This window comes from Ipomoea nil, unplaced genomic scaffold, assembly GCF_001879475.1.
Source record: "Ipomoea nil cultivar Tokyo-kokei standard unplaced genomic scaffold, Asagao_1.1 scaffold0190, whole genome shotgun sequence".
Taxonomy (NCBI): domain Eukaryota; kingdom Viridiplantae; phylum Streptophyta; class Magnoliopsida; order Solanales; family Convolvulaceae; genus Ipomoea; species Ipomoea nil.
Window position 1 is genome coordinate 115624 of NW_017616618.1, and position 16935 is coordinate 132558.

Sequence of the window (16935 nt, forward strand, 5' to 3'; positions counted from 1 at the left end):
TTCCCGCGAGATTCAGACCGGCATGAGATTGGTTCTTCCTGGCGAATTGGTAAAGCACGTTGTCTCTCTAAAAACACTAAAGCAGTCACCATATTTACAAGCTCTTAGATGAAATCATTTAAATCTTTGTTTCCTTTTTATATAATCTCAACTAGGGGTTAATAGATGTAAAGTAACTTGGATTTGAGTTTAATTTCATATTATTCTTCCAAAAGGTTTAATTTCATATTATAAGTATTGTTATCTACCTTCAACTATCAGTGAATCGATTAGCATTCTCAAAAAAAAAAAAAAAAATTGAATGTCTATATCTACGTTCATTTAAGATGCAACATGTGTATGATTCATTAGGCTTTGAGGCAGAAGAACACATCTGGGTACATTGCATATTAGTGGATCTGTATCTCATTGCAAAAAAATATCCATACAATTAATTAATTAATATAATTACAATTATCATTATTCTAATTCAAAAAAAAAAGAGTAAAGAATTAATTGTAATAATAAAATTTGTTATTAATATTCTGTTACTAATTGACACAGAAATCAGACCAAAAGAAAAACGAAATTAATATTAAAAATGGACTCGAATTAAAAAATGTGCTTAATAAGTAAATAACTAATTTGCTAGACAGAAAATTTGGGTAAAGGAAAAAGAAAATGATTATTAAACATTGTACCAGATTGTTTTTATGATTGAAAATGAATATTACAAACGTACCAGATTGTTTTTATGACCAGAAATAAGAATGAATTTTACACACGAGAATCTATTATTAATATTCTGTTATACTAATAGGCATGTGAATCATGCCAAATGAAAAAAGGATTTAATATTAAAAATTTATTGGAAATATAACACAGTTTTCCCTACGAAAAAAAATTAGTAACCACCAAATGAAATATTAGGAAAAAATTATGAAGAAAAAAGAAATGGAAACAAATATTAACTCTTTCTATGAATGAAAAAAGGAAATGAATATATCCATATTTCACTTAAAATATAATCAGTAATTATATTATTATAATTATATTAATTATTTATGAAGAAAAAAGGAAATGAATATGAAAGGAAAAAAAATAAAATTTAGACACGAAAATCTATTATTAATATTCTGTTACTAATAGACACGGGAATTAGGCCAAATGAAAAAAAAAATTTAATATTAAAAATTTATTGAAAATATAACACCGTTTTCTTTACGAAAAAATTAGTAACCACCACGTGAAATATTAGAAAAAAATTATGAGGAAAAAAGAAATGAAAATGAATATTAACTCTTTCTATGAGTGAAAAAGGAAATGAATATATTCATATTTCACTTAAAATATAATCAGTAATTATATGCTTATAGTTATTATAATTATATTAATTATTTATGAAGGAAAAATGAAATGAATATATTAATAGTTTACTGGAAATATAATCAGTAATTATATTTTTATAATTATATTACTTTTTAATTATGTGGAAATGAATATTAATTCTTTTTATGAATGAGAAAGGAAATGAATATTTCACAAAGAAATCTGTTATTAATATCATGTTACTAATCGACATGAAAATCAGGCCAATTAATCGACAATTATTAAGAAAAATGAATAAAAATCAATATTAATTCTTTTTATGAAGGAAAAAAAAAGAAATAAATATATTCAAAAGGAAATGAAATATGAAGAAAGACGAATGAATATGTTTATATTTCACTAAGAATATAACACAGCTTTAGGCACAGAAATCAGACCAAAAGAAAAAAGAAATTAATATTAAAAATGGACTCGAATTAAAAAAAAAAGTGCTTAATAAGAAAATAACAAATTTGCTACACAGAAAATTAGGGTAAAGGAAAAAGGAAATGATTATTAAACACATACCAAATTGTTTTTGTGATTGAAAATGAATATTACAAACGTACCACATTGTTTTTATGACCAGAAATATGAATGAATTTTACACACAAAAATCTATTATTAATATCTTCCTACATATTAAAGCCATAAGAATTCGGCCAATGAAATGGCTCCATTTTCCCGCCCAATATATACTACGTCGTTTTGGTTATCATTCTCGATTAATCGAAATAAAAAAAAGGAAAAAATGAAATCAATGGTGTTGGTCTTTGAAATGAAAGAATTGAAAAAATACAAATTTGATTAGCAGCAGTTTTTTAGAGTCCCAATTCTATGGGAAACTGGTCAGTCGCCAATGATATTAATGCGGCTGACAAATATTGAATTGGGACTCTAATAAACTCTCCAATAATGAGAAATACAATACAATAGAAATACAAATACATACAATTTCTATCTATATACAACGGACACAATATATATATATATATATTAAATCATAATCATAATTTGGAGGCATCCGAGAGATCATGTGTCGTTTGTTCTTCCGATGTGCAGGTTTAATTGGGAGGCATCCAAGAGATCAATGCTGATTTCAAATTTCTCAGCCACCATGTATAAATACTTAGAGGGAACTTCATTATTGCCTACCATTTTGTTTCGTTCTTCTTTCTTGGTTGCTTAGAAGGAACCAATTAAATATGCAAATACATGCCAATGGCTCCTGTTTATGTTCTAGGCAAAGACATCAAACTATCCACTTACAAGAAAGCTATAAGGCTACGATTGATTCGTACCTATGCGGTACCTGAAGGCCGCAATAGTTTGGATAGCATCAAGAGCCAGGAATGTGTCTTCCATGACTCTGAGGTAAGTTCTCTTTTAATTTAAACTGCAAAAAAGTAATGTATAATTTGTTAGTCAATATATATGTTCTTGGTTGATAGGGTACATACATTCATGGTAACATTCCGAAAGAATGTGTGGAAAAGTATTCTAAGCTTTTAACAGAAGGGAAGGTGTATGCCATCAAAGATTTTGCTGTTATATCACACTACTACCAATACAAAACTACTGATCACAACTACATGATAAGATTTACTCATGAGACTATTGTGGAGAGACATAGACGCAAGGGTTTTCCCTTACTAATGTTTAGGCTTAAGTCTTTTACTGACTTAATGGAGGGCAAGGTGTCTGAAAAGCATCTCATTGGTATGGTCTATTACTTCTTTTCTCTATAATATATATCCTATATTCTATATCCTATTATGTCTTTATACTGTTTTCAATTTTAACTCATTTTCACTTTTAGATGTCATTGGTAGAGTGGTCGAGTACTACACTCCCAAAGAGATTGTTATAGCTGGATTTCCTTCTAAGTTGGTGGATTTTCTCATAGAAGATGGGCAGTAAGTGTTTTTTTCTTATACTTTTCTGTACAGATCTATAAAACTGAGAATTGAATCCAGGCCACTGTTTAGTGCCTTCACTCTTTCACTTTGATCAGTGTTTTAATTAAACATGTATTTCACTGAAATTTTATAAAACTAAAATTGCATAATCATTCTATGTATTAAAATATGTGATAGTAGACTAAAATCCTATAAGAAAATGTTAGTCAAATTATAATTGTATATCAAGCAATTTTAATAAAATGGCTATAATTCAAAATATACTTATCTTTTTCACATTGATAGTCTTCTGCTATTTGAAAATACCATACTGATAATATGTATTAAAATCTGTCATTGTAGAAGAAAATCGTATAAGTAAATGTTATTAAATTAATAATTGGATATAAAGTAATTTGACTATCTTTTGCAAAAGATACTTATCTTTTTCACAATGCAAGTCTTGTGCTTTTTGAAAGTCAAAACTGAAATTGGTGGTTTTTCACTATATTATCCCAGTAGGATAGATTCAGAGCAGTCTACTGTTTAATAGAATCAATTAGACCACCTTTAGTTGTAGGGTAGTTACACCTGCAGTAAGTGGTTATATTCTATAAGCAAACTATCATTAAGCCATCAACTCATTATAAATTTAGAGAGTACAATATATTTGATCTACTTACAATCTGTTCATCTCACTTTTAGGGGCAATCGTCTTAAGTGTACTGTTTGGGATCAACATGTTGCTACAGCCATGCATTATTTCAAGACACACGTGGAAGGGCCTTTGATTGTTTTACTCCAACTGTGTAGAGCAAAAAAAAGTGGATAGTAAGTGCATGATATCTTATTCATTAACATCTAATTCAATATTTTTTAACACTTATCTTTTTCTCAATTTGTAGATGAGTTCAGAATTTCATCCTCCTACAATGCAACCCAGTTATGGTTTAATCATCCTTGCAGAGAATTCCATGAATTTAAAGACAGGTAATTACACACAATACTGATTTTGAAACATGTAATCTAGATCAACAAGTTGAATATTTTTTTTCTTTAATATGCAGTTTGAAAGTGGATACCAGGCCACCTCTAAGTGTGCAAACTGTGTCTCACATTTCCTATGGCAATCCTGCTGAAAGTTCCAAATCTCCTATGATAGTAACAACTATCAAAGATCTGTATGAAAGAGCCGAGGTACAATTTAAATTCTCAAAATCTTAACCTTCTATTTTTTTCTTTTTATTCCTAAATCTTCAACTTCAATTTTAATTATTCTCTACTAACAGGAAGGCTACTACTGGATTCCTGGAAGGATTGTTTCTGTGGAGAGTACTACAAATTGGTATAACCATTCATGCCGGAGTGAGGGATGCTTTAGAAAGTTGCATTTGAAGAATGGGGCTCTACAATGCCTAAGCTGTGGTACAACATGGCAGGAGGGAAACCTAAGGTACAGGCTGATTGTGAGGGTAAGAGATAAGACCACTGATGCTCCTTTCCTGTTGTGGGACAAGGAGTGCTCTGAAATTGTGGGAAAGACGGCTTTTGATTTAAGGAGCAAATACTCGGCGGTATGTTTTAACACAACAAAAAATAAAGGACTACACAATACAGTGTTTCTATTTCAACACTTTGTTTTTTTTTTTTTTTTTTTGCCAGGATGGGTCTCCTCTGCCAACTGGTATGGAAGAGGTCCGTAATAAGGCTATGGTCTTCAAGATTTCTGTTAAGAATGATCACTTCAAGAATAGAGCAATAGCTATACCTGTGGTTGCAATAGCGCATGATTCAGACTTAGTTGATCATTACTGCCCGTGTTTAAGTGATGATCAAGATCAGCTATCTAGAATGCTAAATGAAGATGATCAAGATGCAGGGTCTGATGTAAGTATTTTGGTTATGGTCCCTTGATTGAAAAAAACTGGATTCTTAAGAGTCTAACTCACTGATGGTTGTTATTTATAACAGGAATCTGAATCGGGTGATGAGGCAAGCAGTCCAAATCCTACTCTGGGTAAGAAAAAAAAGTTGGAGGAACAAGGAGAGCTACTGGAGTCAGTGTCATCCAAGAGGAATTTACTGGATCAATTTTCATCCAGTAGAGATGCAAAGAAAACAAAGAATGCTTTTGTTAAACAGGAGAAGAGTTAATGTACTGTTCTGTGATCAAATGATGGACAAAGATTATTGGAATTTGGTGATTTGCAGGCACTATGGTGTTGTAATCAGGATTTTTATAATATGTACTCCTAAGTACATATTATTTTCTAATTGGTGGTGTTTTCTAAACAGGATTCTTATAATATGTACTCCAAGTACATATTCATGCTGCTTGGCCCTAGACATTAAGCACTTTTTATAAGTGCTTTTTTATGCTACTGTTTATTTCTAAATTTGTATGCTTTATTTGATGGATTCTCTATTCTCTTAAATCATTGCAGGTATGCCATAGAAAATAGGCACTTTGTATAAGTGCTTTCTTATGATACTGTTATAAGTGACTTTATTATGCTTTATTCTATGCTTTGTCTATTTTCCTAAATCATTTCAGGTATGGATAAGCAGAGATCAGTTAGCATGCACAAGAAACAGTATGATAATGAAGGCTACTGGCAGTGGATCAAAATAATGTACTTATCTTTTAGCAATAGTAGTTGTCCCCTTTTGTTCCTTGAACTTTCAGTCCACCTGAAAGAAATGAATTGTACTTATATCAGTTCCAATACTGTATCTCTGTATTGATTTTCTTTTATTTGAATGAATAAAAAAACGTAAATAACCATGTCATACCTTATACACATATTTGACTCCAATCAATCCATTTGAGCTTTAGTGGCTTTTCAGGACATTACACAATATTCATAGGACTATAAATGCAAGTACAATTCAAATTCAAATATAAATGGAAGATAAAGACAGACCAAATTAAAATACAATTGCTTTTCCTAAATTTCATATTAAAGTTATCTTTAGGAAAACATCTTTATCTAATATCACAAATAAGGACTAAAATTATATTTCAAAGTCAAGTTGTCCTTGCTAAATAAAGGTAAGCTGGATTTACTTAACTTCAAGTAAACTCTTATCAGATATTGGAAAAGAGTTTAGTGCTCAATCAAATAGTTGAATAATAGACCAATTAAACAGAATAGAAGCAAATATGTAAACTCTTTTCATGTAGTGAAGTTTTAATTCTTAGTCAACTACTATTATAAAACCTTGAATAAAGCAGTACACTGAAATTTTAACAAAAAATGTATAGTTATCGGAACTATAACACTAAACAAATAGAATCAAATCATGGAGGTACACATGAATTGTTTTCCTATAATGACTAATTATCTCCAACTATAACTGTTATTGTATTCCAAAGTGTGCAACCTTCATTTCATTCAAAGAGGACACTAACTAATAAATTACAGAAAATAGATCAACATTTACACATCTGGACAACAAGGTTAGCTAATTAAGTTTGCACAACGTAACTCCTTCATTTGTAGTCTTTCGCAGTAAGGAAATTCAATTTGCTACTGTTTGATGCTCCAAAAGGTTTAATAGTCCTCCTAGGGCAAGATTTGAACTCTGAAATCTAATGGCATCAGAAATTCATATCATCATTTGCCATTTGCTTGAAAACAAATGTTAGATCATGAGGAAATTTTTTATATCAGAATTTAAGTCTATTCAAAAACAGAAGATAATAAGAGAAATAAACTGAGATTAAAAAAAGGTATTGTACTGACATTTGTAACTTTAATTCAATGTGCTACTGTTTCATGCTCCAAAAGGCTTAATAGTATGCCATAGAATCATGGGAACTCTGAAATCTAAGTGCATCAGATATTACTATCATCATGTGCCAGGTGCTTGCAAACAAGTGTTAGAAATTGAGTAAATGAGTTATAACAGTTTTGAAGTCTATTCAAAAACAGAAAATAAAGAGAAAATTATACTGAGCAGCAAAAATAAAAGTTGGCTAACCAAATTGGAAAACAAAATACACATCTATTAATGTTTTGGAATTGTAATCAAAACTTCAACACAATATATTGCAGGATAAATCTGGGAATAAATCCAATCTTTTAAATTTGTGTCTTTTCTGCTTCCCAATAGATGTAATCATTAATTAATAAAGTAATAGCAAATTCTAGGGAATTTCATTTTCCTTTAATGGTTTCCACTCACATATAGTCAGATATTCACATTTAAATGCAAAGTACACCATTCTTTTTCAATTACACCTTTCTTTTCAAATAAACTCACTACTGTCAAAAAAGAATTCACAAAGCACTGAGCAGTTCAAATCAATGAAGAAGTTAACAAAATCAACTGTAATCGGCACCAAAAGGAAGGATACAGTTTCAAATAAAGGTACGTTACTGATCAGAATTCATCAAAACTTATATTACTGTCACGGTTTCATCAAAACTTATCATGCAATTTCATACTGTGTATCCTGTTATCAATTTGTGTTTATTTAAAGTGGTGAATTAAAATCTGTAGAACAAGGTTAAGCATACAGTACGGTTAATTTTGTACTAATTATTCATCATCAATTCTAGGAAAGCTAAAATTTAGAGCCTGAAATTTCAAACAATCAAGTGCAACAGATAATAATAATATGCAAGTTTTCTTACTTCAATACCCTAACAATACACGCATGCAGTTTACCATACATAAATCGAATTGAAATTCTATTTACATCTAAATTTTTGGGGCAAAAATATTAGAGATTAGGTCAGCGTGAGTACGAAGGTTACTTACAGTCCTTCGATGATTTACCTCCATGATTTGAAAACCCTAATTTCAACATGGACGCAATTGCAAATGTCAACGACTGCGTTCATCCATAGCTCACTCAGACTCATTGAGGGTTTCTGTAGATTGAATTCGTAGAAACGACTAAGCCTCACCGTAGATATAGGGTTTTGCCCAATTCTGTAGCTATCAATCGAACCCCAACACAATTGCGTCGGATCTCTAATCAAGAAGAAAATTGCGAACATTATCATATTCAAGCTTTCGACGCCATTAGCGTCTATCGAATCTGGATTTATACAATAGATAGATAGAGTTTGGGAGAAATGGACAGAGCGAGAGGTAGAAGACAGGAAACGGTGACCGTGGTGACGAAGGGTGTCCAGAAAGCATATTTCTGGACCCTTCCACAGTTGACTCATACGTTTATATATATATATATATATATATATATATATATATATATATATATATATATATATATATATATATATATATATATATATATAGTATTGGTATATACTCCTTTTTGGTATATACTCCGTATATGGGAATGATTTGCTGTATTTAAAGGTATATATATATATATATATATATATATATACCTTTATATATATATAGTGAGAAAGAGAGGTAGAGTTTTAAGTTATGGTTAAATTCTATATTGGTAGTGAAATATACTATTTTAGTATGCTTATATGTACATATGTTTTTTTTATAGTACGATATTCATATCTGTTAAATTTGGTTTATTTACTGTGTTTATTATATTTAAATAAAACATTGTATTTCATTTAATTTATTGTTAAATACAATTGTTTGTTAAATCAATTTTGTTAAATAAGCATGTACATTTTAACTATATCTACTAAGATGATCATATTACTACTTATTTAATTATTGGTTTATAAGTATTTTCTGGTTTGTATGTTAGAAAATGATGGTGCGGAATATGGAACATTCAACACGCCAAAACGATTTGCGATTTTTGGTAATTAATTTCTTTCTATATTGCAATGTCGGTGCTATATATAGTGTACTATAATAATGTTAACATTTTGGATTTTTTTATTTTAGACAATTCAATTACAATAGAAATGTCAAGTGGTACATCTCAGATTACGTGTGTCAATGTAACACCTCAAAATAATAGCCGTCTAACTGGTACACACTACAGAACTCTTTCAGGACAATCTTTCAACGGATACAATGGTATGAATCATTATATATCTTTAAATATTGCCAATTGTTCTCATTATTGGATATGTTTTACTGTTTAATATATTTAATATGCTTAATTTATAGTAAATGATTAGAGTGTTATGTTTGGAGTATTTGAATTTGGGCAATTATAAAAAAAAAAATTCTACTTTTTCTATAATTTAGTGTATTTAATGTGGCAAATGTAACCCATATGCATTGCTTTATGATTAACTGTTTAATTTATTGTTTTATTGAACATAAAATGCAACATTCAAAAATCCGGGTGTAAATTTTTTTGGATGGTTAGTGCTTTCATTTTAAATGAAATGTCAGTCTGTTGGTATAGTGAGTTTTATTTTAATTATTTTTATTATACATATTAACGTGTGGTTTTTGTAATTTTGTTGTTTAGAGTGTTCGTATGCAATACAATCGGCAACTGCTAGATCTCAGCTGACATGTGTTAATTCAACATCTCAGACTGAAAAACGTTTAGCCAACGGAAAAATTAGAGGTCTTTCTAAACAATTTTCTACAATAAAAGTATATTTGTTTAATTTTGTATATTATATATTTTGAATTTGGATCTGAGATTTCAAACCTTTTTTTTAATAGTTTTACAAAATATTACTCAATCAACGACATCGCAAGCTAACGTGCTCGAAAGTAACCCTATTGTGTCCTATGAAAGTCGAGGACCTTGGCATATTCATACAAATGGTAAAATTTCTATATACATGATAAATCTTTTTAGAAAGTAGATTGTTATAAATCCATATATGAATATTAAACTTTCATTTCATCTTTTAGATCAAACAACAAGGTCGTGCGTTGTTGATTACAATATCTCATCACCAGATGTTTCAATGCAACGTGGTTTGATGTCAGCATTTAATAGTGTGGTCCATGATACACCATCAAAATCTACAATTGGAGATCGTGAGTATAGATACAATTAATTGTAGATATTATCTAAATTTGGAGTACTAACATTTGTTTTTTGGTTAGATTATTACAACGATCTGGGTGATCAAACGTACTCTTGCGAACACTGCGGAGCAATGTTTTGGTTAGAGGAGCGAGTTAATAAATCTAGCGGTGTTCGAAATCCAAAATATTCACTTTGTTGCAGTCATGGCAAGATAAAGTTGTCCCCTCCTAATATTCCACCTATGGCAATCAGGCAGTTGTTCTTTAACCAGGACCAAAAGAGTACCCATTTCTTGAAGAATATTCGGTCATTCAACAATATGTTTTGTTTTACATCCATGGGTGGGAAAATTGACAGGACTGTTAACACTGGTGGTGCCCCCCCGACTTTTAGGTTATATGGACAAAACTTTCACTTAATGGGTAGTTTACTACCACAGTCTGGTGGACGACCAAAGTTTGCTCAATTGTATATTTATGATACACAACATGAGATAGACAATCGTCTAACTTTATTGGGTAAGTTATGTACGCTTATTTAATTTAAATAAATGAGCATTGTTGCTTATATATTTAGATTATGAAATTGTCTTTTTTTTCTTGCCAAACAGGGATGATCATTCAACAAATACAATTCATCGTGAAATTGTGAAAGACATCAAGGATGCACTAGATGAAAATAATGTTTTAGTCAAGAGTTTTAGGATGGCGAAAACAAATATGGAAAGTAATCAAAGAGTGGATATTAAAATAAAACTCATTGGTAAAAGGACCACGGATGCAAGGACATATAACTTGCCACAAGTTGGGGAGGTTGCGGCATTGATTGTTGGTGATTTGGATCCAAACATGGGAGAAAGAGATATACTGGTGGAGTCTCAAGCGGGTCATTTTCAAAGAATAACTGAACTAAATCCAGCATATCTACCAATGCAATATCCACTACTATTTCCATACGGTGAGGACGGATACAGGGACGATATACAGTTTAATAATGTGCAAGGCCGGAGTTCAAATGCACGAACTAAAATTAGCCCAAGAGAGTATTTTTCATTCCGTTTGCAAGATCGGCTCAATGAAATGTCAACATTGCTATATGCTAGACGATTGTTTCAACAATATTTGGTTGATGCTTATACCATGATAGAATCAGGACGGTTAGTTTATATTAGGTCGCATCAAAAGTCATTGAGGTGTGAATCATACAAATGTTTTGACAGATGCACTAACACGTGGTGAAGTAGATCCTACTGCCAAGGAAAGCGGATTATTTTGCCATCGAGTTTTACAGGAGGTGCGAGATATATGGTGCAAAATTACCAAGATGCAATGGCGATTTGTAGATGGATAGGGTATCCAAGTCTATTTATTACATTCACATGTAATCCTAAGTGGCCTGAGATAGAAAGATTTTTACAATCAAGGAAACTGAAAGCTGAAGATAGGCCAGATATAGTTTGCCGGTGTGTTTAAAATGAAATTAAATGCACTGATAAAAGATATTAAAAAGGAGAAGATTTTTGGACTGGTGGATGCAGGTAAATTTTGTTATTTAATAAATGTAATTTTTTGCATATAATTGTTTTGTAGGCTTAAAAAAATAGACAATTTATTTGGGGTCTAATTTCACAGTTCCCGGTGTTTGCAGTTATTTATACCATTGAATTTCAGAAAAGGGGATTGCCACATGCACACATTTTGATATTCTTGAGCAAGAGTAACTCTTATCCTAATCCTAAAGATATTGACATGATCATATCTGCTGAGATTCCAAGTCAATTGTGCGACCCTGAGTATTATAAAGCAGTAGAAGAATTTATGATTCACGGTCCATGTGGTGCAGCGAGGAAGAATTCACCTTGCATGAAAAATGGTATTTGCTCTAAATACTTCCCCAAAAAATTTGTGGAAAACTCAACAGTGGATTTTGATGGATATTCAATATATCGACGTCGAGATAATGGTCGTACAGTACGGAAGAATGGTATTAACCTTGATAGTAGATATGTTGTGCCACACAATAGATATTTGCTTATGAAGTACAAGGCTCATATTAATGTGGAGTGGTGCAACCAATCTAGATCAATTAAGTACTTATTCAAATACGTCAACAAAGGGAATGATAGGGTAACAGCTGAATTCTACAATAGTGGGGTGGAAGAATCTACGGGGAAAATTGTAGATGAAATCAAAATGTACTATGACTGTAGATATATTTCACCCCCTGAGGCTGCGTGGAGGATTTTTGGCTTTGACATACAATTTAGGAACCCATCTGTTGAACGTTTGAGTTTCCATCTTCCCAATGAGCAATCAATAATTTTTCATGACGATGATTTGGTCGATGATGTGGTGAATCGACCAACAGTAGCTCAAAGCATGTTTACTGCCTGGTTTGAAGCTAATAAAAAGTATGCAGCAGGGAGGGAGTTGACTTATTCACAAATGCCAACAAAATTTGTTTGGAAGAGTGATAAAAGAGAATGGCAACCTAGGCAAAGAAATTGGGCAATTGGGCGAATCTTTTATGTGCCACCAAATACTGGTGAGATCTTTTATCTTAGGTGTTTACTTAATATAGTTCGTGGACCGACTTCATTTGATGAGATTAAAAAGGTGGATGGTGTTCAATACAATTCCTTTAGAGATGCGTGTTATGCCCGGGGATTAATTGAAGATGATAAAGAGTATATTGATGCAATCACGGAGGCATCAACGTGGTCCTTAGCAAGTTCTCTACGGAAGTTGTTTGTTACACTTCTAACATCCAGTTCGATGGCCAAACCAGAAAATGTTTGGGAGATGGTTTGGCCATTCTTATCAGATGATGCTGAATATGTTTATAGAAGGAACCTATCAGTCCCAGGTATATTTTATTTTAATATTATTATTAAAATTGCTGTTTAAAAGACTTACATCGTACATCTGTCTTTTATTTTGTAGATTTAAACATGAATGAATCTCAAAAAAAGAATTTTGCGCTGCTTGAAATGGAGAAATTGTTGAATGCTTGGAACAAATCTCTATCAGATTACCCACCAATGCCAATGCCAGATGGAAACAATGATTGGATTTGTGGTAATAGGTTGTTGTTAGAGGAAATGTCATATGATAGGGAAGCTCTAATGCATCTACATGATTTATTGGCATCCGAAACTAACTGATGAACAACTACTCATATATAATAAGGTGATTGGAGATGTTGAAAATGAGAAAGGTGGATTGTACTTCGTATATGGTTACGGTGGAACCGGAAAAACATTTTTGTGGAAGACAATTTCAGCTGCTTTAAGGTCCAAAGGAGAGATAGTTCTTAATGTAGCCTCAAGCGGAATAGCTTCTTTGCTGCTGCCTGGCGGTAGGACTGCACACTCCAGATTTGCCATACCGCTTGCTGTTAATGAAGATTCAACCTGCCACATAAAGCAAGGCAGTCCGCTTGCTGAATTGATAATCAAGTCCAAATTAATAATTTGGGACGAAGCTCCGATGATGCACAAACATTGCTTTGAAGCATTGGATCACACAATGCGAGACTTAATGCGGTTCAAAAATTCAAGGAGCTCAACAATGACATTTGGAGGGAAAACTGTGGTGTTGGGTGGAGACTTTAGACAAATCCTACCAGTTATTCCCAAAGGTACTAGACAAGATATAATACAAGCCAGCATTAATTCATCTTACTTGTGGAATAATTGTGAAGTTCTTCGTCTAACGAAGAATTTAAGATTGCGCGGTGTTAGTGATGAAGATGATTTGGAGAAGTTAGATAGTTTTTGCCAAGTGGATTGCGGATTTAGGTGATGGTAATCTTGGTGAAGACAACAATGTTGATTGGCAATATAATAATGCCGTCTTCCATTGTATTACAGAATGAGGTTGATCCAATAAAACAAATTGTGGAAAACACATTCCCTGGATACCGTTCTGGCAACATGGATGAAAGACAATTAGAGGATAGAGCTATTTTAGCTCCAACATTGGATGTTGTTGACGGAGGTCAATGAATACATGAATGGTATTAATCAAGCTGCATCAAAGGACATATTTGAGTTGTGATTCTATTTGCAAGGCTGAGACAAACTTTGATATGCAATCTCAGGTACACACAACAGAGTTTTTAAATAGTCTGAGGTGCTCAGGTGTACCAAACCACTCTTTAACATTGAAAATTGGAACTCCAGTTATGCTGTTGAGAAATATTGATCACTCGATGGGGTTGTGCAATGGTACTCGGTTAATAGTAACACAATTGGGAAATCATGTTATTGAGGGGAAAATCATAGCTGGCAATAACGCAGGTACAAAGGTTCTGATACCCAGACTATCTTTGACTCCTTCGGACCCAAGACTTCCTTTCAAGTTTCAAAGAAAGCAATTCCCGCTTATGTTATCATATGCAATGACAATCAACAAAAGTCAAGGTCAGACGCTTTCACATGTGGGTTTGATATTGAAAAAACCTGTTTTTAATCATGGCCAATTATATGTTGCAGTATCTCGAGTCAGTAATCCGGATGGTCTTAAGGTCTTAATTTGTGGGGAATCTAGAGGTCTTATAAACAAGACCCAAAATGTAGTTTATAAAGAAATCTTTAATAATTTGTAATTGTTTAGTTTACTTATCAATAAAATATTATATTTTCTGTATTTCTCACTTCTATAACCTTATTCAACCTATATAATGAATAAAACAATTTTGATGATATTTCAACATAATAATAGGACCGTGCATCGCACGGGTGCAACTACTAGTTATGTTACTAATAGGCATGGGAATCATTCCAAATGAAAAAAAGGATTTAATATTAAAATTTTATTGGAAATATAACACAATTTTCCCTACAAAAAAAAATTAGTAACCACCAAATGAAATATTAGGAAAAAATTATGAAGGAAAAAGAAATGGAAACAAATATTAACTCTTTCTATGAATGAAAAAGGAAATGAATATATCCATATTTCACTTAAAATATAATCAGTAATTATATTATTATAATTATATTAATTATTTATGAAGGAAAAAGGAAATGAATATGAACAGAAAAAATGAATTTTACTCACGAGAATCTATTATTAATATTTTGTTACTAATAGACACAGGAATCAAGCCAAATGAAAAAAGATTTAATATTAAAAATTTATTGGAAATATAACACCGTTTTCCCTACGAAAAATTAGTAAACCACATGAAATATTAGGAAAAAATTATGAAGGAAAAAGAAATGGAAATGAATATTAACTCTTTCTATGAGTGAAAAAGGAAATGAATATACTCATATTTCATTTAAAATATAATCAGTAATTATATGATTATAATTATTATACTTATATTAATTATTTATGAAGGAAAAATGAAATGAATATATTATATTTTATTAGAAATATAATCAGTAATTATATTTTTATAATTATATTATTTTTTAATCAGAAAGGAAATGAATATTTCAAACAGAAATCCGTTATTAATATCCTAATCGACATGGAAATCAGACCAATTAATCGACAATTATTAGGAAAAATGAATAGAAATAAATTTTAATTCTTTTTATGAAGGAAAAAAAAAAGAAATGAATATACTCAAAAGGAAATGAAATATTAAGAAAAACGAATGAATATGTTTATATTTACTGAAAAATATACACAACTTTTTAAATTTTTAAATATAAATCTATTAATACAAATTATAATGAATGAAATTATATTATAGAATTTTTATATATACATATTAATAAATATTATGTGTATATACAATGTATTATTTAATTATATAAGGATATGCGTCCGATTAGAGTTTATATTTATTCATACAAAATTTAGAATTTACATTTTTATTGATTTATAAGTACAATTTCTTAGTTATTATTATTAATATTTTTGAAATTATAATATATATGAAATATAATTTGTAATAAATCAATTTAATTTTATAAATTTTTTCTATAAACTTATCTAAATATGTACATGATTAGATATTATACTAACCATACAATATTTTAATTTTAATTTTGTATGTTATGAAAATAGATACTTGACCAAATATATAAAAGTCCAACTATATTATTATATTGTACATTTTAAAATCTTTTTATTTGTCTAATTTAATTTTAAATTCATAATAACAAAAAAAATTCTCGAGTAAAACACTATATTTTACAAAATACAATTTGATAAATATAATAAATTAATTAATACAATATAATTTATGTTTATAATAATTAAAGAAAAAAATAAATAATTCAAATATGTGAACCAATAATTTCAAAATGAAATTAATATATAGTTACAAATAAATATAGCATGATTACATTTACTTTAATTAGTTTTAATTCCATTAATGATATGACTTTTCTTTATCAGTTGTTTATGGGAGGCTAAGGGAGTGTTGAGTTGGTGGAATTTTTATTATTTTTAAATACTTACTAATAAAAATAATTTTAAAATATTTTGTAGCCCCTCATACCATTTGTAAATCTTATATTTTTTAAACAATACAATTTGATAAATATCATAAATTAATTAGTACAATATCATTTCTGTTTATAAATTATAATAATTAAAAACAAATTCAAATATGTGAACCAATGATTTCAAAATGAAATTAATATACAGTTACAAATAAATATAGTATGATTAGATTTACTTTAATTAATTTTAATTTCCTTAATGAAATGACATTTCTTTGTCAGTTTTTTTTTATGGGAGGCTAAGGGAGTGTTTGGATTGTTGAAAAATATTTTAAATAAAAATACATACAAATAAAAAATAATTTAAAATATTTTTTAACCCTCATAAC

General features: G+C 30.3%; 2 protein-coding genes across 2 annotated transcripts; both read left to right on the plus strand.

Moving 5' to 3' along the window:
* The first annotated feature begins 2568 nt into the window (after positions 1 to 2568).
* Positions 2569 to 5399, plus strand: LOC109187303. The gene is made up of 9 exons (XM_019337486.1): positions 2569 to 2721; positions 2799 to 3066; positions 3167 to 3263; positions 3951 to 4054; positions 4151 to 4235; positions 4313 to 4442; positions 4535 to 4819; positions 4908 to 5132; positions 5217 to 5399. Exons 1-9 carry the CDS (start codon positions 2569 to 2571, stop codon positions 5397 to 5399), a joined length of 1530 nt encoding a protein of 509 aa, XP_019193031.1.
* A 6214-nt stretch (positions 5400 to 11613) lies between these two features.
* Positions 11614 to 13943, plus strand: LOC109187313. Its single transcript, XM_019337497.1, has 4 exons — positions 11614 to 11677; positions 11788 to 13005; positions 13083 to 13285; positions 13329 to 13943. Exons 1-4 carry the CDS (start codon positions 11614 to 11616, stop codon positions 13941 to 13943), a joined length of 2100 nt encoding a protein of 699 aa, XP_019193042.1.
* The last annotated feature ends 2992 nt before the right edge of the window (positions 13944 to 16935 follow it).

What these genes read in the sequence shown, in the direction of transcription:
- LOC109187303 (XM_019337486.1), top strand. Translation starts at nt 2,569, where the DNA reads ATGGCTCCTGTTTATGTTCTAGGCAAAGACATCAAACTATCCACTTAC. An exon ending in TTTCTCATAGAAGATGGGCA is followed by an intron (nt 3,264 to 3,950) that starts GTAAGTGTTTTT and finishes TCTCACTTTTAG; the next exon opens with GGGCAATCGTCTTAAGTGTA. An exon ending in ATCTGTATGAAAGAGCCGAG is followed by an intron (nt 4,443 to 4,534) that starts GTACAATTTAAA and finishes CTCTACTAACAG; the next exon opens with GAAGGCTACTACTGGATTCC.
- LOC109187313 (XM_019337497.1), top strand. Translation starts at nt 11,614, where the DNA reads ATGAAATTAAATGCACTGATAAAAGATATTAAAAAGGAGAAGATTTTT. An exon ending in TTTTGGACTGGTGGATGCAG is followed by an intron (nt 11,678 to 11,787) that starts GTAAATTTTGTT and finishes CGGTGTTTGCAG; the next exon opens with TTATTTATACCATTGAATTT. An exon ending in AAGGAACCTATCAGTCCCAG is followed by an intron (nt 13,006 to 13,082) that starts GTATATTTTATT and finishes TTTATTTTGTAG; the next exon opens with ATTTAAACATGAATGAATCT.